At 42.0% G+C, this 27,552-nt stretch overlaps 1 protein-coding gene across 1 annotated transcript; it reads right to left on the minus strand.

Annotated features, from left to right (window-relative positions):
- Window positions 1–1,456: 1,456 nt before the first annotated feature.
- On the minus strand, window positions 1,457–25,750 carry LOC117813777 (monoacylglycerol lipase ABHD2-like). Its single transcript, XM_034684811.1, has 11 exons — window positions 25,641–25,750; window positions 21,952–22,032; window positions 21,321–21,550; window positions 18,397–18,572; window positions 15,442–15,609; window positions 13,818–14,001; window positions 13,640–13,732; window positions 13,392–13,493; window positions 13,231–13,300; window positions 11,618–11,702; window positions 1,457–5,656 (listed from the first exon to the last, which is right to left on the minus strand). The coding sequence occupies exons 3-11, from the start codon at window positions 21,530–21,532 to the stop codon at window positions 5,430–5,432; spliced, it is 1,317 nt and encodes a 438-aa protein (XP_034540702.1). The 5' UTR covers window positions 21,533–21,550; window positions 21,952–22,032; window positions 25,641–25,750; the 3' UTR covers window positions 1,457–5,429.
- Window positions 25,751–27,552: the final 1,802 nt, after the last annotated feature.

Below are 27,552 nucleotides of genomic sequence, written 5' to 3' on the forward strand. Positions count from 1 at the left end.
TTTGCATCAATTTACAAATCATAACAACGCTCAGACTCTTACTGAGCCCCTAAAGTGACATGGGCAGAAAAAAATTATTAGATATGTCCCCGTGTGCACCAAAAACTATCCCGTGCTCACAAGAACATTTCTTGAGATCAGGAAATATTATTGCGTGCTCATGAGAAACTTTCTGAGCACGTAATAATTTGCAGAAAGCACAAAAAGGTACGCATGTGCGCACGTGAAATAAACTGCATATCCCATTGGGCAAAACACACTTCAGCGAGGCAGAATGTACGTGTCAGGTGTCGTTCTGAGACAATGAAGCGGTGACGATGTCTAAGCAAAGCCATAATATCCTTATAATGAAGCCCAAGGTTGAAATAAAGATCAACTAACTCCTGTACTGTCATTTTTGGATCCAAACTGGAAGACAGCAAAATAATTATTCTCATGAGAGTTGTCCTGACTTAAATACCCTGGACTTTTGGTTCCTTTAGCCATCTTTTTATGTGGTTTCATCAAGGCCTTAAGACTGCTAAGTAATGGGCAAGTAAGCTGCTACTTATGAAAGATCCTTTTGAAAGCTACAAGTCCTCCACTAATATGAAATGTTCTGTCCTGGTTTTATCCAGGCAGCAACCTCCGGCCATGAGAATTGAAGCCAGTGTGGAAGTGTTAAAAACTGCAGTTCATCCAGTGTCCACTAGAGGCTGGCTTTGGAAGTACTGGAAACCACATACACACCCATTCAAAAAAGACAATCTTTACAGCAGAAATAAAATGTTTACAGCCTGGTGTGTAGTCTGGAAAGCTCATTTCTTGATCGGCATACACTACATGGGGGAGAATTTTTTCATAACACAGCATTTTAGAAGATATTAAGATTACAAGTTTTCCATTATGAGAGGCACAGCTGACTTGATTGACAGGTGGGAACACTGTAGCTTTTAGCGAGGAGGCTCAAACCCCGCCTCTTTACCTCACACTAGCTCGACAGAAGTTAGGTTGAGTTCTGCATTTCCAATATGGCTGCCGCCGCCGCCTGGCTTCAAAACAGCGCTTCAGATACAGATGGGTGACGTCACGGATACCATGTCCACTAAACTAAACTATCACCCTTTGCAGGAACCTTTTAAGGGTAGGATACTTACAAAGTACCCTTGAAAGCCGCTAGTCTCTGGGGGAAGTGGAAACACACCAAATGCTTGAAATGCAAATGGATGTTAGCCATTTAAATTTAACTTGTGGGTGTGTTAACATTTGCAAAGTACGCTACATTTTCTTCTGTAAGAAGTCGGGATATCTCCTGCATCAGACGGCTTCATCCTCTGGGGATAATGAATATGTCTGCAAGAATACATGAACATTTTTAAAACTGTTTTTGAGATACCAGACATAAAATTGTTAGACCAAAAGACGCTGCAATGCTTGTTTAAATAAGAATAATAAAAAGGGACAGATTACAATAAAAATATGCGAAAAATATTTATTAGTAGGCAAGTTAAAACGACAGTCAGTCATGACTGTGCACCACATCAGAACAAATGATTATACATTGTACACCATTATGCCGACACATATAGTGCGACACAAACCAAAGTAAGTCTACAGACATTAAAGTGCAGGCTGAGCGGTCCGTATCTTTAAGAGGCTGGACATATTGCACCAACAGACACATACCTGCTGTGGTTGGGGGTCAAATCTTGAAGAGCAGATAGTAAAAGTTGCATTAAATCAAAGGATATTTTGACCGGGTGGTGCTCACTTTCTAAAAAATATATCAGTGTCTAAGATCTTGAGCGATACATTTAACAGAGGAATGAATCATATGATGAGATGAGGCACAATACAGATATATTTCCCTGTCTTCTCTCCTCTGTTCTCTGTATTAAGTAATTCTTTATGTGGCAAACTCTACCCGTCCAGCATGGGAGCTTAAGCAGCTTATAACAAACCCCTAAAAAAATGTGGGTCACTTGTGCAACAAATCAATTAGTCCTTGTTCAAAGTAATATCTACATATGTGAGACCTCCACTGTGTATAATGTGATTACTTCCTGCAGTAAAGTCGCTAAAAAGTACAGGTGAGCAGCTTCTTACTGACAGTGATCTGTGCTTTGGTCCGTTTTTTATGGATACTGCATAAACTGAGAGTACTTCTTATTTAATGTGATCACTGTTTGGCCCAGTTTTGTCCTCACAGCTCAAGCAGACTGCGTCAAGCAGTGTTTAAAAAAAGGTGCTTATGAGAGTTTTAACACTCGTCTGATTGTGCTTACGATACTGCAGATAGTTGTAAAAAAGAGTCACCTGTGGTAGGAGAAATCAATGAACAGGACGAGCTGCACAACGTAAGAACAAGATGTGCCCCTTTTTTTCTTTTCTTTTTTTTTTTTTTTTACAAAAACACAGAAAGACTAATAAAAAGAAAAGCTTCTTTCTGTGTTAACTTGAACATTTCAAAAACACCCAGATTCTTTTATTTTGAAAGTCTGCAGCAACAATGCAGGCTGATGGTCCACCAAAAAGGGTGAAAAAGTAAAAAAACGTAGATTTGAATCTAAATTTGCAAAATGATGCTTCTAGTCTATATAAATAAACAGCTCAAGTGTTTTTGAACAAGCAAGACCTTATTAGAGGATGTTAAAGAAATTAGAAGTTGAAAAAGGCTGGAAATCATCACTGTGTAAACCGTAAATTATCAACCATATCCACACGATGGCCGTTTTTCTCTGATGTCACACTCAGGGCGGGAAAATCAACCTTTTTTATTACTTCCTAATGAGTGTTTAAAGTATGTGAATCATATAAATGTGTTGAATCTGAAAAAAATCCTTACAATTTCCCAACTTTGTGATTGATTAGCAACTAAAAAGACAACTAGTGAAAACCCAGAGGGACACCGGACCATAAAACAAGTGTTAATTTACTAGATAGATAGATAACTTCCTAGCTAGCATAACAGCTATGTGGTAATACACAACACAAGGAGGAGTAGCATCACTTTCTACCTAGCATAACTGTTAGCAGAGGAGCTAATGATAGCTAGAAAGTAACAGCTTCCCAGTTATCAAACATCTTTGAAAGCTAAATTAATAAAAATCTTATATTTTTCACTAAGCGTGTAGTAGCTGTTAGTGTGGTTAGCATGCTTTCTAACTTATTAGCTGCTGTGAGACAACCGACTGTATTAGCATGAAATCCCTTTTTTGCTAACATTACACTAAGATGGTGCTGATATCAGTGTAAATCATCACTTTATAGTGAATTTTACTGTTAGCAAGGGATCTGATGTTTGTTGTGTTTTTCCAATAAGCTAACTTTTTGGCAAGCTAAACTGTGAATTTAGACTACCTGTTAGCTAAGCTAACTAGCTAACCCGACAGCAACCAAAGGCAGTGTTAGCTAGGCTAATATGCCTTAAAGTTGAAGAAGCATATTTTAGACAACAGGTAATGTTAGGATTTAACCACCTCCTAGCTAACATAACAGATGTATTAAGTTGAATAATATGAGTATTATCTAGCATTACTGTTAGCAAGGGATCTTCTGTTGGCTTTTAAATTACAGCTTTACAGTTCACTTTTAAGCAAGCTAACAAGCTAACCCTGCAGAAGCCATGGGCATTTCAAGCTAGGCTAATATGCTTTAAAGTTGGAGAAGCATCTTTTATAACTCACAAGGTGCTAGACAAAAAGTAAAGTTAGGATTTAGGCACCTCTTTGCTTAGAATTACAGTTAAAGAGTGTTAAATAATACGAGCAGAAATGTGTAGCTTTATAACTAGCATTACTGTTAGCAAGGGATCTTTTGTCGGCCTTTAAGTTAAAGCTTTATAGTTCGCTTTTAAGCAAGCTAACGAGCTAACCATAAAGCAACCAAGGGCATTGTAAGCTAGGCTAATATGCTTTAAAGTTGAAGAAGCATCTTTAAGACAACAAGTAAAGTTAGGATTTAACCACCTCCTAGCTAACATAACAGTTAAAGTAAGTTGAATAATATGAGTAGTAACTAGCATTACTGCTAGCAAGGGATCTTCTGGCTACTGTTAGGCTAGGATATCATGCCTTCTGGTTTAAAAAAGCATGTTATAACTTAGTTGCTATTAGACAACAGGTTCACCTACTTCCTTGCAAACAAAGGTAAAGAGGTCAACAATACAAGCAGAAAAACTAGCAACAACTACTGTTAGCAAAGGAAATTTCTTTAGCTTTGTGATTACAGTTTTCCAATCTCAACCTTTCCAGCATGCTAAAAATATTGTGCTATTTTAGCAAGCTAATGCACTCACCGTACAGCAGCTAGCAAGCTGCTGTATTGGTAGCTAGGAATTGATGCCTTCAGGTCAAGAGCATTACATGTTACATTAGCATTCAATCACTTCCTTTCTAAAGTTAGTGTAACGTGATATCATAGGGTAGTAGGTTATAGTTGTTCAATGATCTAACTTTGTGGTGATCCAACTTTTAGTAAGCTAGTGTGCTAAACTTTCATTAACTAATAATGATCGCTAAAAGGTTAAGCTTCTGATTTGTGTTGTGTATCAATGTCACAAAAAGCTGCTGACTAACTCTAGCCATCAGATCACCCAGTTCCCCAGTGTGTTACTGTGAAATATGGTCTCATGTCCCTCCTGAGGTTCACTAACAAATGTGTTTTTAGTTGGGGATTAAAGGAGAAGCAGTAACATCACAGTTATTTGTTAAATGGTGATGTTTTAACGGCTTTTGAGGTTCCCACCCTGAGCGTAACAACAAAGGATAACAGCCACAGTGTGAATATGATGAATGACACATTGCTGCTTAATTCAAGACACCAGATTCCTCAAACTTGATGCAGATAAGCATTCCTATCAAGGCACTTTTTTTGATTAGATATGAATCATATTCTGAGGTGTGACGTGAAAGATATCTTATCAAGTCTCACGGTTAAGATTTGAAGGATCATTTTCCAGATTTAGAGCGATGACGTCTGATTAGTGTGAGCAGCTACATCTGAGTGTTTAGTAAGGCTGCAGTCCTTCTTAATACACGTCTTTTCTTAAAGCACGCAGGGTCAAAGGTCATATGCATGAAGTGTGACCCTCCCTGACTCGTTATATAACCGTACAATCCAGACTCAAGAAGCATAGCTGCCAAATACCAGCAGAGGGTGAACTCATATTACGCTGGCGTTAAGCCGACAACAACAAGAGGAAGGAACGATTCAACGTAGGGTCATGTTACATTTTCCAGTATTATTATCTTGTATGAGTTTCAGTTTACAACTTTGTGTACCCGCTTCCTCTCAGCCTGCCTGTTTTCAGCCTTTTTACACATTCCCTGCGTTTGCCATAAAAGGTTCACCAAACCATGCGGCCTTAAGAACTGAAGCAGAGTGAAGTCAGAAGGCTGAGTTTGTGTTTTTTGGTCGAAGGTTTTTTTTCTCCTAAACGTGTGCGTTTGCTACCCGCTGGGTGTCAGCTCTGTGCTCTGCAGGCAGGAGGTGATGCCCGGGCGGCTGCTCCTCTGGCAGGCCGGGCGCTTCTTCTCCCAGTGGCAGATGGAGTCCGTGTACTCCACAATGACCTTGTCCATCCAGGTGAGCGGCTGGGGGAACAGCACGGCTCCCTCAAAGAAGCCCAGGTGGCCTCCGTGTTGGGTCAGGGCGAATATCACGTTGGGCATCTTTTCTGTGGAGAGAAGGAGAGGGAAGATCATCACATGTGTTTGCTTTAAATGTTAGAGTATGGCTAAAACCTATGATGCAAGAAAAAGAAGACATGCCTGCACACTTACTGAAGGACACAAAAAGCTTCAGAATTAAGACATTTTAATGCAAAGCTCTTCGTCAGGGGGAAGGTGCTTGTAGTGACCATCACATCGATTTCAAGGATGCATTGAAACTTTTGGTTACTGAATATTTTCAGGCTGTCCTGCTTGTCTTCTTTTCCTTAGTGCTTTAGCCGAGCACCATGATACGGCCCACTTTAGATAAAACCTTCTAAATGCAAACTCATTCATCCTTTCAAACTCAAAAGGTTGAAGGAAACACTGAACGTTTTTTAGCCTCTCTGAGAACTCAAGTACCACTTTCCCTTCTGGATGATGCCTCTAATGTTACCTATTTAAATAAAGGTAAACAACACCTCTTATAATCAAGCTGGATGCTTTACAGGGTTTGGTTTCTGAAGGGGCCTTTTAAAGCTTTAAAGAGTTCACGTTTTCACCACTTGGGGGCAGAAGAAACAAGCTCCACAAACAGTACAACAGATGAGGTTGTGAAGTGAGTGTACGGTGTTCTGTTTCCAGAAGAATGGATTTTGGATCTATTATTATTCATGTTTGTGGTAGTCTGTTTGCTCCACCAGTCAGGTGCTGAGCAGGTGGTGTACAGAGGTCTTCAGAGCGTCTTCATGGACTCATTTAATCCACTGATTTATGACACAAAAAGAGGTTTGATTGCAGACGATTTAGCATTAAGTGATTTTTGAGGCTGATGTTTCTTCAGTAATTAATGCTTAAAAATCTGCACTGAAAGAAGCACTTCAGGAATAATCTCCACCCTACTAAAAATACAAACAACATGATGATTCATATTCACAAACGGACATCTGTGTGCATGTGTAGTTAGAAATCTGCAGGAGGAATCTCATCCAGTCTGCCTTCAGGTTGATGAAATTCAGATATGTAATAGCAGGTTAACAGAACATGGATATTAAATCACAGGCCTTGTGTCCCACAAGGCCTGTGATTTAATATCCATGTTCTGTTAACCTCTGGTAGAAAACCCAGATCAGTTTTCTTGTCTTACCTAAAAACAGTCGAATGGTAGAGGCGTCGACTAACGCAGGTTTTCTGCGGTTTTGTTTCCTGAGTTCCTGTTTCACAACCTCAGATTGGTCAAACGACAACAACAGGGAGGGTTTCCGTTCAGTGCAAGTGGTTTTAAACTGCAGGAGTGGTGTTGACTCCTCTCTCAGCCTAAACATTGCATAACACAAGTTATGCATTTTAAATAGAGACAAATGAGAGGTAATGTATCCCCGGAGAAACAAACACTTGACACACTTTTCTCAAAGTGAGCAAAACAATGGTCTTACAAGGTGCTGTGTGTCCCGCAGAAAACACCAGCATGCAGTTTGTTGTACTTCATGTCACATGAATAACACGAGTCTAAGTGTTTGCTCTTCTTGTTGGTCTGGTTTGGCCGCCACAAAGTGCAGGAAAAATATGTTTTTTTAGTTTCCAAAGACTCAACTCTGACCGCGAGTCACCCGTTTACCTCGCCTGTTGTGTGTTTTCTTTTGAAACACGTGCCCAAGTTTTAAATTTGAAGGCAGTAAGACTCAATTAAACTGACTAAAATGGTTAAATACACTTTGTAGGAGCCCTGTAATTTTGCTTGACTCCACTTGTGCTTTTAAAATTTTATAGACCCCATTTTGGTCAATGCTCTCACCACTGTTAGCTTCTCTGCACTGAGTCCCGTTAAAATCTAGACTAGAGTTTAAATCCTTCTGCTGACCGACAAAGCTCTTAATGATCAGACACCTTCATATCTTAAAGAGCTCACAGTGCCCTATTACCCCTCTAGAACACTACGCTCCCAACATGCAGGCCTGCTTGTCATACCTAAAGTCTCTAAAAGTAGTATGGGAGGTAGAACCTTCAGTTATCAGGCCCCTCTCCTTTGGAATCATCTACCAGTCAGGGTCCGGGAGGCAGACACCCTCTCTACTTTTAAGAGTATGCTTCAAACTTTCCTTTTTGATAAAGCTTATAGTTAGAGCTGGATCAAGCTTGGACCAGCTCTTAGTTATGCTGCTATAGGCCTAGACTGCCGGGGGAACTGGTGCACTGACACACTGGGATCCTAGCTCACCCCCTTCCCCCCAACCCCTTCATCACTTAAAGCCTTATAGTTAGAGCTGGATCAGGCTTGGACCAGCTCTTAGTTATGCTGCTATAGGCTTAGACTCCCGGGGGAACTGGTGCACTGACACATCCTATCTCACCCCCCTTCCCCCCAAAGAAGAATGGTAATGGTAAATGGACTTTTCTAGTCTTTCTGACCACTAAAAGCGCTTTTACACTATCCGTCACATTCACCCATTCATACTCATTCACTCACTGATTGTAGAGGCTAGAGATGGTAGAGGATCTCATTCGTTCACATTCACACACCTCTGAACAACAGAGGGAGCAATTCGGGGTTCAGTGTCTTGCTCAAGGTCACTTCGGCATGTGACTGCCAGAGCTGGGATCGAACCGCCAACCTTCTGATTGATAGATGACCGACTCCACCCACTGAGTCACAGCCGCGACAATCAAACATCAGCGACAGTCGCAGTGATTTTCTCCGTTTCTGAATCTCACACTACTACACATGTATTTCTAGAAACTGAGCATGGCTGTAAATGCACACACGGCACGCCGGGTCACAGAAACACTGACATAAAGATCAAGACAGACGCTGTCAGTGCACGCTACTAACAGCACCTCGTCCTGCTGCTGGTTAATGTGGCTGCCACACAAACCGGCTGTTAATGGGACAGGTGTGTGTCTGTCAGTGTGGTGGGGGTGATTATTCAAATAATCGGCCAACAGATTCCAATGATTATCGAACAGTATTTTGGCTTGAAATGCCCGTCCCTAGATGTGACCTTCATTCAACAAACATTTAAAAAGCTGCGTCCTTCTCTCCTTCACGACAAACCAGACAAAGCTTGACTTCTTACTCATTGGCCAAATCTCAATGTCCACCCTCAAGCCCTCACTGACTCTGAGGCACGTTCCCACTAAGTCAGTGAGGGCTTAGGGTTGTCCCACTGTCAAATCATCAAGTGTGTGAGGGGATCTCTCACTGACTTTTGGAGCCCTTTATGCCCCCTTTCCGTAAGTGGGCATTTTTGCAGACTTAGCGTAAGGGAATTACCCAGAGTTCATAGCATTGCGACGTGAAACACGGGATTCACAGGGGGAGCCCCGCGGGCATGAAAAGGTAGACGAACACCGTAACATGGAAATGAAAAAAGGAAGCAACAGTAAAAAAGAAGCATGAAAGTCGCAATGAAATATACAGGTAAAAAAGTTTAAACATAGAAAACAGCCTTAATCTATTAATCTTCACATGTATGTGTGTACAGTATAATTTATATATTAATAGTTATATGGCCTATTCATATATTCTAAATGTTGTGGTTAAGCAGTCTGTGCGATAAGAGCCTGGATCACATGACAGTCAGTCGTCCCTTAAGACACTTGAGTTTGAGGAAAGTAAACATTGTGCAATAAAAATTCCTAACATGGCTAAGGTGAGCTGGTGACGTCATGCAGGTTACGTGAGAGGTCTCAAAGTGCTGTCCCATTCCAGTTCCACAGTTTTAAGCCCTTACAGCCTCCTGCCCTCAATCACTTTCCAGCTGATGTCAATTAAGTCAAGAAGGACTCAGGGCTCAGGGCTTAGTGAGGACACTGAGATTGAGCCTTTGACTCTTGAATTGCAGGGAAATCACAAGAAAATCTGACTCTCTTTTGGGTTCTGTGTCACTGTTTACAGTGAAACTGAGACTCATAGATTAACAGGCAGCAGTCTGAGGATGTAATGAATCAGGAGATGGCTGCTTTCATTTTGCAGAACTATCAGATTTTGTTCCAGGTATGATCTGAGCACAAGCACATGCTGCTAAAGTTGCTAAAAAGGACTGTTTACAATGAAGCGCACGTAAAAAGAATACCCGTAATGTCGGTCATAGTTTTCAGAGGCAAATATCTCACTGTCAGTTGAGAGACAAAGATGTGGTGCAATCAGACATTATATGACTTAGATCATCCATGTATCATAAAACACAATCATTCACACTTTGTTTGAACATTAACAAGGAAGTATGCAGCCATGACCTCCTCCCACTCCTCCTCCTCCTCCTCTGTGTGCTTAATCATGCAGCAGAGTGAAGACGCTTCACTACACTGTTGCCATAACACTTCCATGTGTTATTGGTCGTGAATATTGTGCAAGTTTCCTGGATATCAGTGACTTCATGTCCCTTCATGTTCCTTCATGTCCCTTCATGATGCAGACTACAGAGGAGGAAATGAGCCTCCCGTCTCTCCAACATTCAAGCCGGAGTCTTGAGTGTTGAAAAAGTCTTGTCAGAGCTTTCCTCTCAACACCGCCCGGCACAGACAGTCTTGTTGAATTTTTCAGGGCCATGTGATACGCCTTCGCTGTTGGATTATATATAGAGAGCTGTGTGTGTGTGTGTGTGTGTGTGTGTGTGTGTGTGTGTGTGTGTGTGTGTGTGTGTGTGTGTGTGTGTGTGTAGTTGTGGCCTGAGCCTGCTGCCTGGTCTTGCCCGGTAGGTCACATGCACGAGTCCCTGTGTGTGTAAATCAGTGTGTGTGATGACTGAGACCGTGACAAGTGAAACTCTAAACCTGTCCTCTGCTTCAAGGAGACCTGAGCACAAGAAATTTAGTTTCTTCTTTTAATTCTTTCCTTCATTATTTACAGAGACTATGAGCTAGTTTTTTTTGCACAAAAATTATCAAAATTTCCGTCGTAAAGTTGAATTTATAATGTTTGAAGTATCTCCGGTTTGGGTTTAGTTTACCTCTGTGAAGGAGCCGTTTGTTTGTCAGTCAGCTGAGCAACTAAAACACATTTTGCTTGATTTTTATGAGGCTGGGAGGGTGAGCAGAGCACTTTGCAGCATTTAGCAAGTTACAGTGGCAGGGACAAACTTCCTTTAACAGGCAGAAACCTCCAGCAGGACCAGACTCATGTTAGACACACATCTGCTGAGACCGTGTTGGAGAGAGGGATAGAGGGAGATGAAGAGAGAGAGAGATGATAGTGGGGAGACGGATAGTAGTAGCTGTAGCAGCTGGAGTCTGGCACGTCCACAGCAGAAGGCCAGAGCAAACCTACGAGACAAGGGAGCTCAGGGACTCCAGAAAGGTCTATGGTTAGTAACTTTAATGGGACAGGAAGAGTTAAAGTGAGAGACAGGCAGACAGAGGAGAGAGAGGGAAAGACAGGATCCCAGTGTGTCAGTCTAAGCCTATAGCAGCATAACTAAGAGCTGGTCCAAGCCTGATCCAGCTCTAACTATAAGCTTTATCCAAAAGGAAAGTTTGAAGCCTACTCCTAAAAGTAGAGAGGGTGTCTGCCTCCCGGACCCTGACTGGTAGATGATTCCAAAGGAGAGGGGCCTGATAACTGAAGGCTCTACCTCCCATACTACTTTTAGAGACTTTAGGTACGACGAGCAGGCCTGCATGTTGGGAGCGTAGTGTTCTAGAGGGGTAATAGGGCACCTTGAGCTCTTTAAGATACAAAGGTGTCTGATTATTAAGAGCTTTGTAGGTCAGAAGAAGGAGAGATGATAGTAGTGAGACAGAGAGTAGAAGTTGTCTACAGCAGTGACTCAGAGACCTTGATGAAAGTTTTCAAACAGCAGCAGGTAGTCTAAAGGACAGGACCAAACTCCTTTTGCTTGTTGAACAATGCAAAGTGAAGTGCAAGGTGCAAAGATGTCTGGTTTTGTATTGCTCAACAAACATGTTTCATTCATTTGGAGGCTAGTTTGATTTATCCAACGACAAATCGACACTTCAAACTAATCTAGAACTGATAAATGAACACAAACCTGCGAGTGCGCGTGGAATAGCCAGGAGAGACTGATGAATCAGGGGGTCGTCTGAGGAGTTGACCAAGAGGAGAGGCACAGTGACCTGGAGAGGAAACAACACATCTTTATTATTGGAGCAGCTTCAACTACAGTGGAACTGGAGGTAGAGGCAACAGGAACAACAACAGGCAAAGCTATTTTTAATACTGCTGTATATTATCTGTATTCATGAAAGAAATAATGTGACCATTCTGGACCCATGCTCTCTTTTTTATGAGCGTTACATGACAGGATTGACACCACCGTTGTGTTTGTGCTTTTAGATGACAGCTTGTGGTTTCCAGGGAACGACAGAGGTGTTGAGGTTGCCAGGCAGCCAACAGAGGAAGTTTACACAAAACACTGCTCATAAAAACAGTGACACTTCCTCTAAAACCACAAACTATTAATGCAACAACACCCACAAGGAAACCCCCCGTGTTCTAAAAATTAAGCCGACGAGGTGGTTTGAAAAAAACTGCAGTACCTAAAACACCCACTAGGGGCTGGCTCCATCAGGTCCGATGTTGAATGTCAATTTTGTTACTGTAACTGTAATTCCCTTTTATCAGGCTGCCCTAATAAGTCTCTAAAAACTCTTCAGTTGGTCCTGCAGCTCGAATTCTGACTACAACTAGGAAGAGAAACTGGCTCCGCATAAAATCCAGACTAGAATTTTAATCCTTCTTCTGACCTACAAAGCTCTTAATAATCAGACATCTTTGTATCTTAAAGAGCTCAAGGTGCCCTATTGCCCTTCTAGAACACTACGCTCCCAGCATGTAGGCCTGCTCATCGTACCTAAAGTCTCTAAAAGTAGTATGGGAGGTAGATCCTTCAGTTATCAGGTCCCTCTCCTTTGGAATCATCTACCAGTCAGGGTACGGGAGGCAGACACCCTCTCTACTTTTAAGAGTAGGCTTCAAACTTTCCTTTTTGATAAAGCTTATAGTTAGAGCTGGATCAGGCTTGGACCAGCTCTTAGTTATGCTGCTATAGGCTTAGACTGACACACTGGGATCCTGTCTTTCCCTCTCTCTCCTCTCTCTGTCTGTCTCTTACTTTAACTCTTCCTGTCCCATTAAAGTTACTAACCATAGACCTTTCTGGAGTCCTTGAGCTCCCTTGTCCCGTAGGTTTGCTCTTGCCTGCTGCTGCGGACGTGCCAGACTCCAGCTGCTACAACTACTACTATCCCTCTCTCCAACACTATCGTCTATCTCTCTCTTTCTCTCCCTCTATCCCTCTCTCCAACACGGTCTCAGCAGATGTGTGTCTAACATGAGTCTGGTCCTGCTGGAGGTTTCTGCCTGTTAAAGGAAGTTTGTCTTTGTCACTGTAACTTGCTAAATGCTGCAAAGTGCTCTGCTCATGGTGGATTAAGATGAGATCAGACTGAGTCCTGTCTGTAAGATGGGACTGGATCGTATCCTGTCTTGATGTTGGGTCTTTGTTAATAATAGAACATGGAGTACGGTCTAGACCTGCTCTGTTTGGAAAGAGTCTTGAAATAACATTTGTTGTGATTTGTTGCTATCTAAATAAAGATTGATTGATTGAATAGTAAGGGGGTATCAACATGATGTACTCACTTTGTGGATGTGATGCACGCAGCTCTCCTTCTCGTAGTATTCCTTCAGAGAGCTGTAGCCGTGAAATTTTCTGCAAGGAAAAATCACGATAAGACATTAGTGACAAAGACATGAGCAGCCGGGTCAAATTTAAAAACGATCACGATGATTCCAAACGTCACCTCATGATGCTGTCGTCGATCTGCATCAGAGACGTGGCCGCATACAGACGACCCAGGTCTGCATCGCCGATGTTACTGGAGTTCAGACCCAGCAAAGTGCTCCTGTTGAAGAGTGATAAAGTTAAAGAAGATACAATTTTTTTCTGTATCATTTAGTAAATGTTCAAGATGCTAAAAATGGAATAAAAAGAACAGATCATTGGAGAGATGAACCCCTCTGTGACTGGTTCTGTGTTGTGTTTCTCCACCTGTGCGTCAGGATGAGCTTCTTCATGTTGTCCGCCAACACAAAGTTGTAGAGTCTTCGACACTGATCCCACTGAAGGAATGTTTCCTGGGCCCTACAGACGCACAAAGTCTGCTTGAGATCATGCAACAAACACGCAGAAGTCGTCTTACAGAACATGCATCTTCATCTTCACCAACCTGAGGGCGCTGTACCCCTGACAGACGGTGACGCAGCACAGCACTCGCTCCTGGTTGGATTGGTTCTCACCCAGAAACTTACAGACGATGTTTCCCCCCAAACTGAAGCCCACGACCACCAGCAGCGTATCTGGGAACGCCCGTTTGATGTGGCCCACCATGGCTGCATACTCCCAGGTACACCCTGAAGGAGAGAGAGAATGTGAAGACGTGGTGTGGAGAATAAACATGAATAAGATGACTGAGTAGAGGATCATAACAGAGGGAGGTTGTTTTAGGGAAAACAAACCCTGACAGGAAAAGGATTACTTTACGCTGTCACAACACCTGCTGTCTGTGTGTGTGTGGCTGCTGGCATTTCTACATAATCTAGATGGTCAGTGTTTCCTTCTTCTCTTTAAGGCCGCAGTGTTATCAGGCTCAAAGACATATTACTAACAACAGATAGACATTAAACTTAACCAGACTTCTTTCTCTTGATCGATCATTTTCATTTATCATTTCATTTTGGATTGGCATGCGAGTTCTTTAATAAAAGCTTATAGTTAGAGCAGGATCAGGCTTGGACCAGGTCTTAGTTATGCTGCTATAGGCTTAGACTGACACACTGGGATCCTGTCTTTCCCTCTCTCTCCTCTCTCTGCCTGTCTCTTACTTTAACTCTTCCTGTCCCATTAAAGTTACTAACCATAGACCTTTCTGGAGTCCCTGAGCTCCCTTGTCCCGTAGGTTCCTGTGGATCTCTCTTTCTTTCTTTCTTTCCTTCCTTCCTCCTTTCGTCTATTTTTCCTTTCATTCCTTTCTTTCTTTCTTTTTTCTCTCTTTATTCTTTCCATGTTTCTTCATCCTTTGTCTCCTTTTCTTATCCCATCCTTTCCTTCTGTCTTTCACCATTTATTCTATTTTTTTTTCTTCTCCTCTTCCTCACTTTTCTCTTTTCATAGACCTTTCTGGAGTCCCTGAGCTCCCTTGTCTCGTAGCTTCCTCTGGATCTCTGCTGCTGTGGACGTTCCAGACTCCAGCTGCTACAACTACTAATATCCCTCTCTCCACTATCATCTCTCTCTCTCTCTTCATCTCCCTCTATCCCTCTCTCCAACTCGGTCTCAGCAGATGTGTGTCTAACACGAGTCTGGTCCTGCTGGAGGTTTCTGCCTGTTAAAGGAAGTTTGTCCTTGCCACTGTAACTTGCTAAATGCTGCAAAGTGCTCTGCTCATGGTGGATTAAGATGAGATCAGACTGAGTCCTGTCTGTAAGATGGGACTGGATCTGATCCTGTCTTGATGTTGGGTCTTGGTTGATAATAGAACATAGAGTACGGTCTAGACCTGCTCTGTTTGGAAAGAGTCTGAGGATAACGTTTGTTGCTTTGTGATTTGCTTAACAAATGAAATAAAAATAGAAAAGAAAGTCCTTTAACTAAATGAGTTGTGTCACAAACATGAGTTTCTTGTTGTGTTTCTTGATGAAACTTCAGTTTGGACTAACACCTGTGAAGTCTCTTCATACTCTGCTTTGTTTGTTGCTTCCCTTACACTCAGGCGTCCACGCTCAAATGCACCAACAAGTAAACAGAGCGGAGGTGAACGTGCGATCATTAGCGTGTGTTGTTTCTCTCGTTACCGTAGGTGAACATGCGAGGCGAGGTGAGCTCCATGTTGGGAAGAGCTCCCAGGTGGTTGAGGACGGCGCAGCGGTAACCCTGCCGCTGGGAGTGATCCACGAAGGTCCTGATGTAGTTCTTCTCGCTGTGGTTACCGATCCCAGGGCAGATTACCATGGTGATGTCGTCTGAAACACACACACACACACACACGAGGAAACACATGCTCAAATAAACAGAGAGAAGTCATGTGGTGGTAGAGAGAGTGGACCTCATGAGTGAGTGTGTGTTGATGTAATTGGTCGCATGGCATTCCCACTCTGGGGAGTTCATTAGTCGTTCTTTTTCACACTGTTCTCAATTTGAAGACTTCAAATTCAAACAAGGACATTTAATTCAAGAGACAGAGATATTTTTAAACACATAAAGCTGCTGCACAAATCTAGCTCTCTTATTTAATATCTCCAGAGTCTCAAACTCACAACAACATCTTGTGATCACGCTGGACGACACAGAGACATGAGTCACCGAGGAGGCTGTGCACAAAAATTCAGGTCATCCATGCAAAGTGAAGAACTCAAACTAGGTCCAAATATTTACTCAGGGAAACAAAATTCCCTGAGTTTGTTAAGTTGTTTTGACGTGTCTGAGGTAGAGAGAGAATATGTGGTTCAGTTTTTACAAAGACCGGTTTCTCCAAGTGACAAACTAATGATACTGTTGTTGACTGCAACAAGAAAGTACTTATTAGGTGTAGCCTGCGTGAGAATCTGCAGTCTGGAGTTATTTACACTAGAACAGTTTGATGCTTTCTGAGCTCAACTTTTGATGCTTAAGAAATACATCTGGTCTGTTTGTGCAGGAAAGTTGTGCAGCAAGTTTGGTTTCAATTGAGCAGCAAAAGGGTTAGTTCTCACTTCTGCTGCAGACAACCTTTATTTTGAAAGGACCCAAAGAGTCATGCAGCCAGTCATACTCCACTTTTTCCACTTCTAATCCTTTTTCCACTTCTTCTACTTCTTCTACTTCCACTAATTCAACTACTTCTACTACTCTTCCACATGTTCAGCTGTGTTTCACAGCTTTCAGCCTTCAGCATTTCAACACATTTGCTTTCAGGAAATGCAACCTTTCTAGTTTATTTATTTATTTATTATTTAATTCAAATTTTAGTCACTCCTTATTTCATTTTGTTTGTTTATTTTAAGTATAGCATCTTATCGTATTTTAATGGTTTAATATTTTAGAGTTTTATTATCTTAGAAATGTATTTTATTTTGGTGATTTTAATTCCCTGTGTTGAGTTTTAAGATCTTATTTTACCTCCAGTGTTTCCTCATTAAGATATCATGAGAGCGTTTCCTCAGTTCGTTCAGCAACTTCTTTTTTATTTTGATTTATTTATTTCATTTTCATTGTTATTATTGTTATTGTTGCATATATTGTGTTCTTAACCTTAGGATTGTGGGGTGGGTTTGGAGTCAGGGCTGGGGTTGGGATTAGGATGGGGGGATCTTTTCATTATTATTTTTATATATATAAATGATATATAATGTTTTGTCAGCGTGCCGCATCAGGTGAGGACACTGAGATATGCTGTATGGGTAATGGTTCATTAATGCGTATAGAACATGTAATATATGTAATATGTGGTTGATATGTATGTGATGAATATAATATGTAATGAATATGGTGTGTGATTAATGTATATGTGGTGAGTGTAGTGTGTTGTGGATATATATGTAATGTATGTGTATGAATTTATGTGCTTTGGCAATAACATGTCTTTGTTCATGCCAATAAAGCAAAATTGAATTCTTTTATGTACAGCACTTTGTGTTACAATGTCATTGTATGAAAAGCTCTTTATAAATAAAGTCTGATTGACTGATTGATTGATTGATTGATTGATTGATTGATTGATTGATTGATTGATTGATTGATTGATTGATTGATTGATTGGGGCGTCCAGTAAACCATCGTCTCTTTTACAACTGAGCAAAAATCATGGGGAAGAGACACAAACTTTGTTCAACAGGTTTTAGTAAAGAAAGTGAATTCACCCAGCATGAGAAAGTTTCTGCTCCTCAAGTTTTGGATCCATTAGGCCTGGGATAAACTTCCTGTGCAGCTTTGCGTTTGTGTACGTGTCCGGCTGCATCGTGAGTGTATTTGTAAATATACTTGATTAAGCACTCAGCGTGTTATTTGAGGATATCTGCAAAGGGCACGGCATGAAGCTCAGGCTGGATGTGTGGGATGTAAACAACTTATTCGTAAGGGGCGCTACATCAAGCCTGTGTGATTGGGGCATTTTCGCCTTTATTCATAGGACGGCTGAAGAGAGACGGGAAAAGAGGGGAGTGGCGAGAGGGGGAAGACATGCAGCAAAGGGTCGAGGTCGGGTGTCGGATCAGAGAAAGCTGTGATGAGGACTGTAGACTCTGTTTATGGGTGCATGCTTAAACCGCTAGGGTAGGGGTTCTCAAACTTTTCAGCTCGCGACCCCCAAAATAAGGTGCCAAAGACTTGTGACCCCCCCTGTCCCTCAAAGTGATTTAATGTGGCTTCATTTAGCTGGTCTGCAGAATATTAGCATACCTATATGAGCCTGAGGCTGTGTCTCCTGTGCCTTTATAAATGAACCTGCTGCTACTGATGCTTTTGATAATCAACTGATCACTAAATCTAAACTTAGGAGTCATCTGGAAACAAAGAAAGGCAGAAAACTCATTACATTTACTATTTTCAAGGTTTTATTTCAAGGTTAGCTATTATTTTTGTCTATATTTTTTACCAAAATATGTAAAATGGTAAAACCGTTTTTAGATAACTTGGAAAAAAAAAAAAAACATTCAGGAAGACATCTCAAGATCCCCCGTTTGTGTCTCACGACCCCCCAAGGGGTCCCGACCCCCTGTGCTAGGGCAACCAGCGATCAAATCCCCAACATGTTCTCAGGTTTAGTGTCCTACCTCCTGTGCTGTGGTCTCCTAGTGCTTCAAAGAGGTCAAAGGTCGCTGTGGCCCCGTCGTGCATGTGGAGGAACTTGCGGACCCCGCTGGGCGTCGGCGTGTTGACACGTCCCATCTTTCCGTACAGAGCCGTCTGGAGGTGACCGCTCTTCCCCCACAGCAAGGGAGGAATGTATCTGAGGAGAAGACGAGATCAATGTCAAGGTACAGCTGAAACCTCTGCGCTGGAGATGTTTTGAGACGGACTCACAGTGCACAGTGCACAGTGCACACCACAGGGGGTGGAGGATCTGCAGAACCTAAGATACCTGATTCTCATGTGCTTGTAAATATATTTAAAGAAGTGTGTTTTAAGTCAGTGAGAGCTCTGAAAGCTTCGGTATCTTGATGGATTGAGTCCCAAGTTCAGAGGATTAAGAGCATGAGCAGGTCATTGATGTTGAAATATGAGCAGCAGAGGTTTGTCAAAAACACACCCTGAGCCAATCAGATAAATCAAATGTTTTTGCCTTCACTCTGAAGAGATAAGAAACTTAAAGAGCAGCTTTTAGTCTTCCTACTCTGACTGTCTAAATGTCTCAGGGAGTGCTGCTGCTTACAGTCCAACAAAAGCTTTGTGAAGTACTTTGCGGCACCACGCAAATCTGATTAATTGCCTCAAGTAGATTCTCAGAAATGGTTGCGTTTTAACCTCTCTGATACGTTGAGGTTTCAGTGACTCATTCGGTTGTAATTCATCGGGACTGTGTTCAAACAATGAGACAGAAGCGGCTCCTTCTCAGTCACTGTGCGGTTCGATATGAAGATAAATACTGGGCATGTGTGAGCTGCCAGGAGCACATTCTTCTCTTATCAGCACTGTTTTTCTGTAGTTGGACACCGAATGTTACTCATTAAGAGATTTTTTTCTCACAGATACATGATGTTTAAGAATCCCAAGAATAAAAACTTACATCACAAGTTAAAAGAACTCCCTAAAAGATGTCTCAGAGTTAGAAATGACGCAATCTGGAGGAGGTGAGTCAGAGAGGAATGAGCACACAAGGCGTGGTCCACTCCGGATAACTTATTCTGCAGGCCTAGCTTTCATTACACTCGTTTTAGTGACTTGGTCATTTTTCAGACCCTGCTCCAGAGTACACCGCCTATCATGCTGCCAAAACAAACACATCACATGCTTTAATCTGGACATGTTACATAAACGTAGATTTAACCCAAAACTATGAAAGCTAAACTTAAAGATCAAATCCCTGATTTTGAAAGTTAAGGTGACAACAAAATTCATCTTAAAGCCTCTGGAAACGTAAATGGAATTTTTAAAATTCACATAGAATATCAAAATGTAATGTGTAAATCAAGCTTCAGCAAAAGTCTGAGTGAAAATAAACATCCACAACTCTGAAAAAACTCCCTTCCAAAACAGCTTATTTTACAGGTCAGGGCATTTCTCAGGACTGTGTGGGCGTGGCCTAACTCTTTGATTGACAGGTCAAGAGAGAGTTCACAGCCTGCGTGTTTGAGCCGTCTGACTCTGAATCTAAAGACATCAAAACTCCAGAATCTGAAAATTGTTCATTTACAATAGTCTCTGAGTGCTGAGTCACAAAATACTTCAGAATCAGGACTTCTATCATTTATTAGTTTTATCACTCCGTAGTCTCCGGGGCATCAGGACCATGGGACGCCCGGAGCAGAGGAGGCTGAAGTGTAGTATGTGCACGCAGGGGAGCTCGGCTCCGGGTGTCAGACGGAGCTGTTTGGGAAAAGTGAGTGAACCGGTCCTGAGGAAAGTTAAGATGCATTTCGACCAGGAGTTCTGGGGTCTTTTAGCCCCCAGAACTACTTTCCCCTGAACTAAAAGGTTCCTGTGCCCCCATTGTTGTCTGCGTTTCGACCACGGGCTGAAGTCTCGGGTAGATTGTGCAAATCAGGCCAGTGACGTATGGAGGGGGAATAAAGTAAATGCACTACACCACCAGACCAGTAGAGGGCAGTAAAACAAAGAGGAATGCCATTCATCACAGATGACACCATAGAAGCAGACGGACAGGCGGGTATCATTATGAGCAACACAGCAGTTAGCCTGTTAGCATGAAGAGACTCAGCTGGCGCTGTTTTAGATGGTGCTATATTTCATCACAGATGGATTCACTGAATCAACACGTGAGAGGAGATAAGCACGAGTAGCAAAGACGTTTCAACACGGCTTTAAAATCCTTTTGAACTCAAAAAGCCGTGGCAGAGATCGGCCGGTGTTTTGGTTTAAACTGCGACCCTGTTAACTGGAGACTCTCAGCCGGATGCATCCCTCATAAACGTCTTTAGACGAACATTAAATATATGATGAGGATAGGGAAATAAAAGAATGGTAACAAGCTGTCATCTTCACCGGTGGATGTGCAGACAGGGACACACGAGCACAACGGTGCAAAGAGCAGAGAGACAGCTTGTTTGCTAATCACGTACTGCCTGTAATCTGTCTGTAGAGCTAACAGCTAAGACAACACTGAGGGGAGCTGGCTGAGACGTCAGGAGATGGTCTGAGCAGGAGCGGAGTAGTTTTGTTGAACATGTGTACGTGACTCAGTGTTTAATTTCTGATTAGTTAGATATTTCAGAATAAATATCAGGTTAAACCAGCCCTCTAAAAACCCAGTGTGAAAACGTGTTAAAAAAAAAAAATTGAACATATTTGAAAAGTTGAGTTCTAATATTTTTACACAGTTTTTAGTATTTACATATGGTTTGAAATATCATAGGTAGAACATTTTGGCTGATTTGGGTTCCCAGAGGCTTTAAAAGGTTTATATTGTTCACTAACCTCATGCTCGCTTCAAAAATCTGAAAAATGTGACACTATCTCAAGTAATCAAACACAAACTAGCTGCCAGGTGTTAAAGATCTGGATGTCAACAAACTCTTACTCTTTGGTCAACAGTGGGCAGGACTTGAGCAGGTAGCGGTTGAGCAGCGTGTCCTGATAGGTGATCTCTGGTGCTGCGGTGGGACTCTTCAGGTTCAGAAGACGGACGATGATGTAGAGGATGGTCGCCACAGCCGCCAGCTTCACACCGTCGAACATGGCGGGCAGCTCGGGGCCGAAGGTGTGCATGTCAGCGTCCTCCAGGGTGGTCATTGTGGACACCGGAGAGGCCTGTGAGAAGCACGGGTGGACAGACCTTGACTTGCATGATTTATTCAGAGCTCAGAGGAGGTGGGTGGTTTTGAAGCTGAAAGACTTGGAGATTGAAAGATGTTGATGGACACAGACCCGGACTTTAGATAAATCCAATCAAGATAGACAAAGCTAGCTGTTATTTTGTAGAATTGAACCTGTTAAAAACATCTAAAAAGTCCCTGTAGATATCCAAAACTTCAAAAATAAGCACAGTAAAGGAATGAAATGCTCTATTTGTGGCATTTACGTTCAAAGAAAACACACATAATGACTACAAGGCACACATTTTAAAGAATAAGTTGCTTCAATTAAACTATTCTGACATATTTCCTTAACAGTATTAACCAGCAGAGTGGATTCAAACAGATTTTCCCTACCTTGTTTCCTGACTTTGAAAATCCAGTGGTTGTTGTGGTCCCTCTTTCGTGAACCCAAGGTCTGACAATGTTCTCTCAGTGCTGGAAGAAAAACACACAGGTATCTGTTAAAACGTGACAGGGTTCCAGTGCCTCGGGTGAAGACAAACAAAGAAAAGGCCGTCGGTTAAACAGTAAGAGAGAGAGGTTTGTCACTGTGCAAGAGGTGACAGAAGAACTAGTTGGAATTCCAGGTGACGTGTGGGGGAGACCAGGGAGAGGTGCAACAAGTCACATATCTGCTTCAAGACACGTGCCACAGAGGGATGGTGACACTCCCAGGAAGTTAAGACACAGTGAACCATTGCTGCAGCAGTTATTGAAAGCAGAAGACAAAATAATCATAAATTAGAGACACTGATTTAGCTGTATTTTTAGCATGCTGTTCTAAAAAAGGTCAAAGTAGTGTGTCAGGCAAGCTGCAACCTCCAGTCTCAAAATATGAAGCCCATGCAGAAGTGTTAAAACTGCAGTTCATTGAGCGTCCACTAGAGGCTGGCTGCAGAAACACAGGAAACCACATACACACCCATTCAAAGAAGATGATCTTTACAGCAGAAATAAACATGTTTACAGCCTGGTTCAAAAAACAGTTTAGGTCTGAATAGCTCTGTCAGCACACACTGTACCTCACACTAGCTTGGACGACGTTAGGTTGAGTTCAGCATTTCCAATATGGCATCCGCCGACGATTAGCTTCAAAACAGCGCTTCAAGCTAGGGTTGGTAGTCACGGAAAACTAGCATGAATTTGAATGTAGCATTTCCTCAGGACTCCGTCTAACCCCTCCCCCCCTCCCCTCGGAGCTCCTCCAAAACGACGCTCCCGCTCACATGCACGACCGCAAACAAACATGAAATGTACGCTTTGCAGGAGGCGGGCAGAACAGCAGGACGGGGTCTGATTGGTTTCATCATTTGGCTCCTAATGGCAGGGATTGGTTGGTGTTTTCCCAGGTTTACTCTGGCTGTTGATAGCAGCCCTTTATACCTCTTTTTTAAGAATTCATTATGTATTGATTACCATCTGGACATAAAGATCATTCTAACCAGTATAACAAAAAGTGGATCTAAATCTGATTACCAACCCCAGCTTTAAAGGAACAGATGGGTGGCATCACAGATACTACCTCCATTTATTACACAGTCTATGGTGTCAAGCTGCTGTATGATGTTCTGTTATGACTTGTAGGAGGGGATATTTATTGAATCACTAGGCTGAATGTTAGATAAGAGTTCCATTATTACAAGATCACACCATAGACTGTATAATAAATGGACGTAGTATCCGTGACGTCACCCATCTGTTTCTGAAGCAGAGTTTTGAAGCCGATCGTCAACGGGTGCCATATTGAAAATGCTGATCTCAACCTAACTTCTGTCGAGTAAAGGCTGATTTATACCTCTGCGTCTCCCCTATGCAGCAGGGGAAGACGCGGACATGAGCACCACATACTTGTGCGTCGACGTGTCCGTGACGCGCAGAAATACTCAGCCAAAACGCTTGAGGGCAGTGTGGTCTCTCTGATAGCTGGTCGCCTGTTTCCGGCCCCACTACGATCTCTGTTTACTTTTCCTCAGAGATTCAGAGCGTGTTATGTTAATCTACAGCTGATACATCCATCCATCCATCCAGCCATCCATCTTCTTCCGCTTATCCGGGGTCGCAGGGGCAGCAGCCTCAGCAGGGAAGCCCAGACACTCCTCTCCCCGGCCACTTCCACCAGCTCTTCTGGGAGGATACCGAGGCGCTCCCAGGCCAGCTGAGAGACAGTCTCTCCAGCGTGTCCTGGGTCTTCCCCGTGGCCTCCTCCCAGTCGGACCAGATGCCCGAACCACCTCATCTGGCTCCTCTCGATCTGGAGGAGCAGTGGCTCTACTTTGAGCCTCTCCCGGATGTCTGACCTCATGACCCTCTCTCTAAGGCTGAGCCCAGACCACCCTGCAGAGAAAGCTCATTTCAGCCGCTTGTATTCTCGATCTTGTTCTTTCGGTCACTACCCACAGCTCGTGACCACAGGTGAGGGTTGGGACGTAGATTGACTTGTAAATTGAGAGCTTTGCCTTCTGGCTCAGCTCTCTCTTCACCACAACAGACCGGTACAGTGCCCGCATCACTGCAGACGCCGCCCCGATCCGTCTGTCAATCTCCCGCTCCCTCTTCCCCTCACTCGTGAACAAGACCCCGAGATACTTAAACTCCTCCGCCTGGGGCAAAGACTCCCCTCCGACCCAGAGAGGGCAAGCCACCCTTTTCCGACTGAGCACCATGGCCTCAGACTTGGAGGTGCTGATCCTCATCCCCGCTGCTTCACACTCAGCTGCAAACCGTCCCAGTGCGAGCTGGAGGTCACCGTTCGATGAAGCCAATAGGACGACATCATCTGCAAAGAGCAGAGATGGAATCCCAAGGCCACCGAACCGGACACCCTCCGCCACTTGGCTGCCCCTAGAAATTCTGTCCATAAGAGTTATGAACAGATACATGTTGCTGTTTATCATACAGACATGATTACATGATGAATAGAGGAGGAGATGAAGTACTCGGCTGATGTGCTGTAAATGCGGGAAGTGCAATGCTGCCGAGTGGTTACATTTTGGAGGAGGTGCACTTCAGCTACGAGCGTAGGCCTCTGCGTAGGTACAGGAGCTACGTGGACCCCTAGCGTAGGCTACGCCGTCGATTCGACACAGAAGTATAAATCAGCCTTTAGTGTGACGTAAAGAGGCGGGCTTTGAGCCTCCTCGCTAACAGCTACAGTGTTCCTGCCTGTCAATTAAGTTCAGCTGTATCTCTCATAATGGAAAACTCTTATGAAATAATTCACCCTCTGTACAGTGTGTGCCGATTGAGAACTTAGCTATCCTGACTACACTTGTTTTTTTGAACCAGGCTGTAAACATGTTTATTTCTGCAGTAAAGATCGTCTTCTTTGAATGGGTGTGTATGTGGTTTCTGGTGTTTCTGCAGCCAGCCTCTAGTGGACACTTGAGGAATTGCAGTTTTTAACACGCTCGCATACGCTTTAAACACTAAAATAAGGTATTTAATTAAGAATTAAATTCAAGTGTAATGACGTGTTTGAATAAATCATAGTATAATTATAGATATGATCATACAAGGTGCAGATATCTAGTGTAATCTGCATATGGAGCCATCAAAGACCGGTAATGGAAGGACTTTAATGTATTTTAATATGTTGCAACCTTCCCAGGTCAGTGTTGCAACCGCCTTGAGTTGTCTCCAGTTGCACTTTCTAACTCCAACGCAAACTTTCCAACTTCACATTTTGTGGTCAAGTCCAAACAGACTTTGAGTCTCTGAGAGAATGCTGAGAAATGTGCCAGCTCTCCCCGGTCTCCCCTATTTGTGAAGTCTGAACCACAAAGTCTGAACAATGCAAACTAAAGTAGGATCTAATGGACCAGAACAAGCCACCAGCTGATTTTCTGATTGCTTAAATATGAGTCACAAGTGATCCTGGTCCCAGTCCCAGTCTCTGTACACCCTTTTGTCACTCAGGTAAAAAACTGATCCTGAAGTGGTTCGAGGTGAAACTGAGCGCTTCGACACAAACTAAAACACCTTAAAAACACAACATGGAGTCCAGAAGAAGTTTAGAAGTGGACAGGAAACGTTTCCAGTCTTACCATTGTGCTTCTCTCAGAGTCTGTCCGGGTCCTGGTCGGATTCATCCGGAGTTCAGCTCAGTTTCCCGACACCGTCTGTTTACAACGGCCGAGCCAACTGACCAGAAGAGAGCTCCTGGTGCCTTTAAGTACTTTCACAAAGCTCGGATTTTCTGACACTCTAGGTCATACATAAAATAAACTATTCAAACATCACCTTTTTGTTATCAAATTACAAGAGCCTAATGCAATAAATCTAATCACATGCATATACTATCACATGATAGGTGTTATCACATTATATTCAGTTCAAGTTAAACCCTCAGAGTCTTCTTCTGTCGTCGTCGAGCTTTTAAAAGCAGGATATCCGACAGTCAGTGAAGGCAGCATTACAAACAGCGGTGTAGCTTACTTCCTACTTCAGAAAAACTCATTTACAGTAAAGACATGCTGTGATCACATTAATACTCATGCTGTATGCCTGCAATTCAGAAGGACACTCAATTTAATAAAAATAAAAAAATTGAAGAAAAAAAAAAAACACATTACAAAAAAACCTTCAACAACAATAGTCTAAAATTTGAATTTAGCTGACAAAAATGGAATACACTTACAAAAAAGCTCACCTGAATGCTTCAGTTACAACGTACAGGTATATCTTTGAAAACAGAGGAAGCACAAAAAAATATATTGATTGTGGGTGGATGCAATGTTTTATTTTGGAAGTCACTACAATCAAATTATAATAATAATTTGAAAAAAATGTTGTATCGAAATAAAATTGAAAGTTTAAAGCGGTTTTCATTCTTATTTGTCTAAAGTATAGAGTTGATGAATGTCCATTCAATTTACAGTGATCAACCAAACCCTCTTTAAGTGTTTTAACCACTGGAGGGCGCCATTCACTTACACAACACAGAGTGCATTCACTTCTGATCAATATATAATGAGCTTAACTTGCTTTTAAATAACAGAAACTTTCAGTTATTGGTGATTTATTAAATATTTTGTAACTTTTAAGTGTTTTTGAAATAACTAAATACTATTTATATTAGTATTTTGTGTACCAAGGACACTGAGAGCAAGAATAAACTATTAATTTGAATTTATTAAAGCTCTGAAAAATTTAAAATATAAATAACAGTGCTGATGTTGAATTATAAGCGTGAGAAAATTCTGTTTTTTTTATTTCATATTAAAAATAAAGCTTTGGGCTTTTGAGATAGTTTTTTTTTTTTTTTTTTACCACAAGTTGTTATTTTCTTTTTAAACATGTAATCAAAGCTCTGAAGAATTGAAAAATATAAATTATACATTTCAGAAAATTCTGTGTTTTTTATTTTATTTTACAAATACAGTTTTGGGCCTTTGAGAGACTTTTTTTTTTTTCTTTTTTTTAAGTTATATTACTTAACCATACACACATTTTATGGGCAAAACACAATTGGCTCTTGAATTGATATTTTTCTTTTGTATTGATCATGTGTTATTGTTGATGTTAGTTTTCAGTGCTGTTTTGAATTGACTTAAACTGAATTAAATTAACTAGAGCAAGCTGGATTGACTTGAAATACATCACTGAAACTTCTCATCATTATAAAACACCATGAGCTGAAATAATGGGACAGAGATTTGAATGCAGAGAGAAACATTTGACTTTTTCCTTTAGGTTCATTATTTTATTAGACTATCAAGACTATTAAGAGTATTAAGTTAGTCTTACAATGCATGAGCGCCAGCTGTGCATGCATGCTAGCCCCAGCTGCTCAAGCTTGTCTTCTTATTTCCTCATCATTCATCTTTCCTCTTTAAATGCTTATTGGATTTATTCTCTTTCATCTCCCCCGAGGATGAATGAAGTATATCTGATTCTGATTACCTCTGAACAAACACCTTGTATCTCTAGTTCTCAATAAACTTGGGAGCAAAAAAA

The sequence above is a fragment of the Notolabrus celidotus genome, chromosome 6 (assembly GCF_009762535.1).
Source record: "Notolabrus celidotus isolate fNotCel1 chromosome 6, fNotCel1.pri, whole genome shotgun sequence".
In the NCBI taxonomy this organism is placed as follows: Eukaryota; Metazoa; Chordata; class Actinopteri; order Labriformes; family Labridae; genus Notolabrus; species Notolabrus celidotus.

What these genes read in the sequence shown, in the direction of transcription:
- LOC117813777 (XM_034684811.1), bottom strand. Translation starts at nt 21,532, where the DNA reads ATGACCACCCTGGAGGACGCTGACATGCACACCTTCGGCCCCGAGCTG. An exon ending in TGCCCACTGTTGACCAAAGA is followed by an intron (nt 18,573 to 21,320) that starts GTAAGAGTTTGT and finishes TCTTCTCCTCAG; the next exon opens with ATACATTCCTCCCTTGCTGT. An exon ending in GCCTCGCATGTTCACCTACG is followed by an intron (nt 14,002 to 15,441) that starts GTAACGAGAGAA and finishes TCTCTCCTTCAG; the next exon opens with GGTGTACCTGGGAGTATGCA.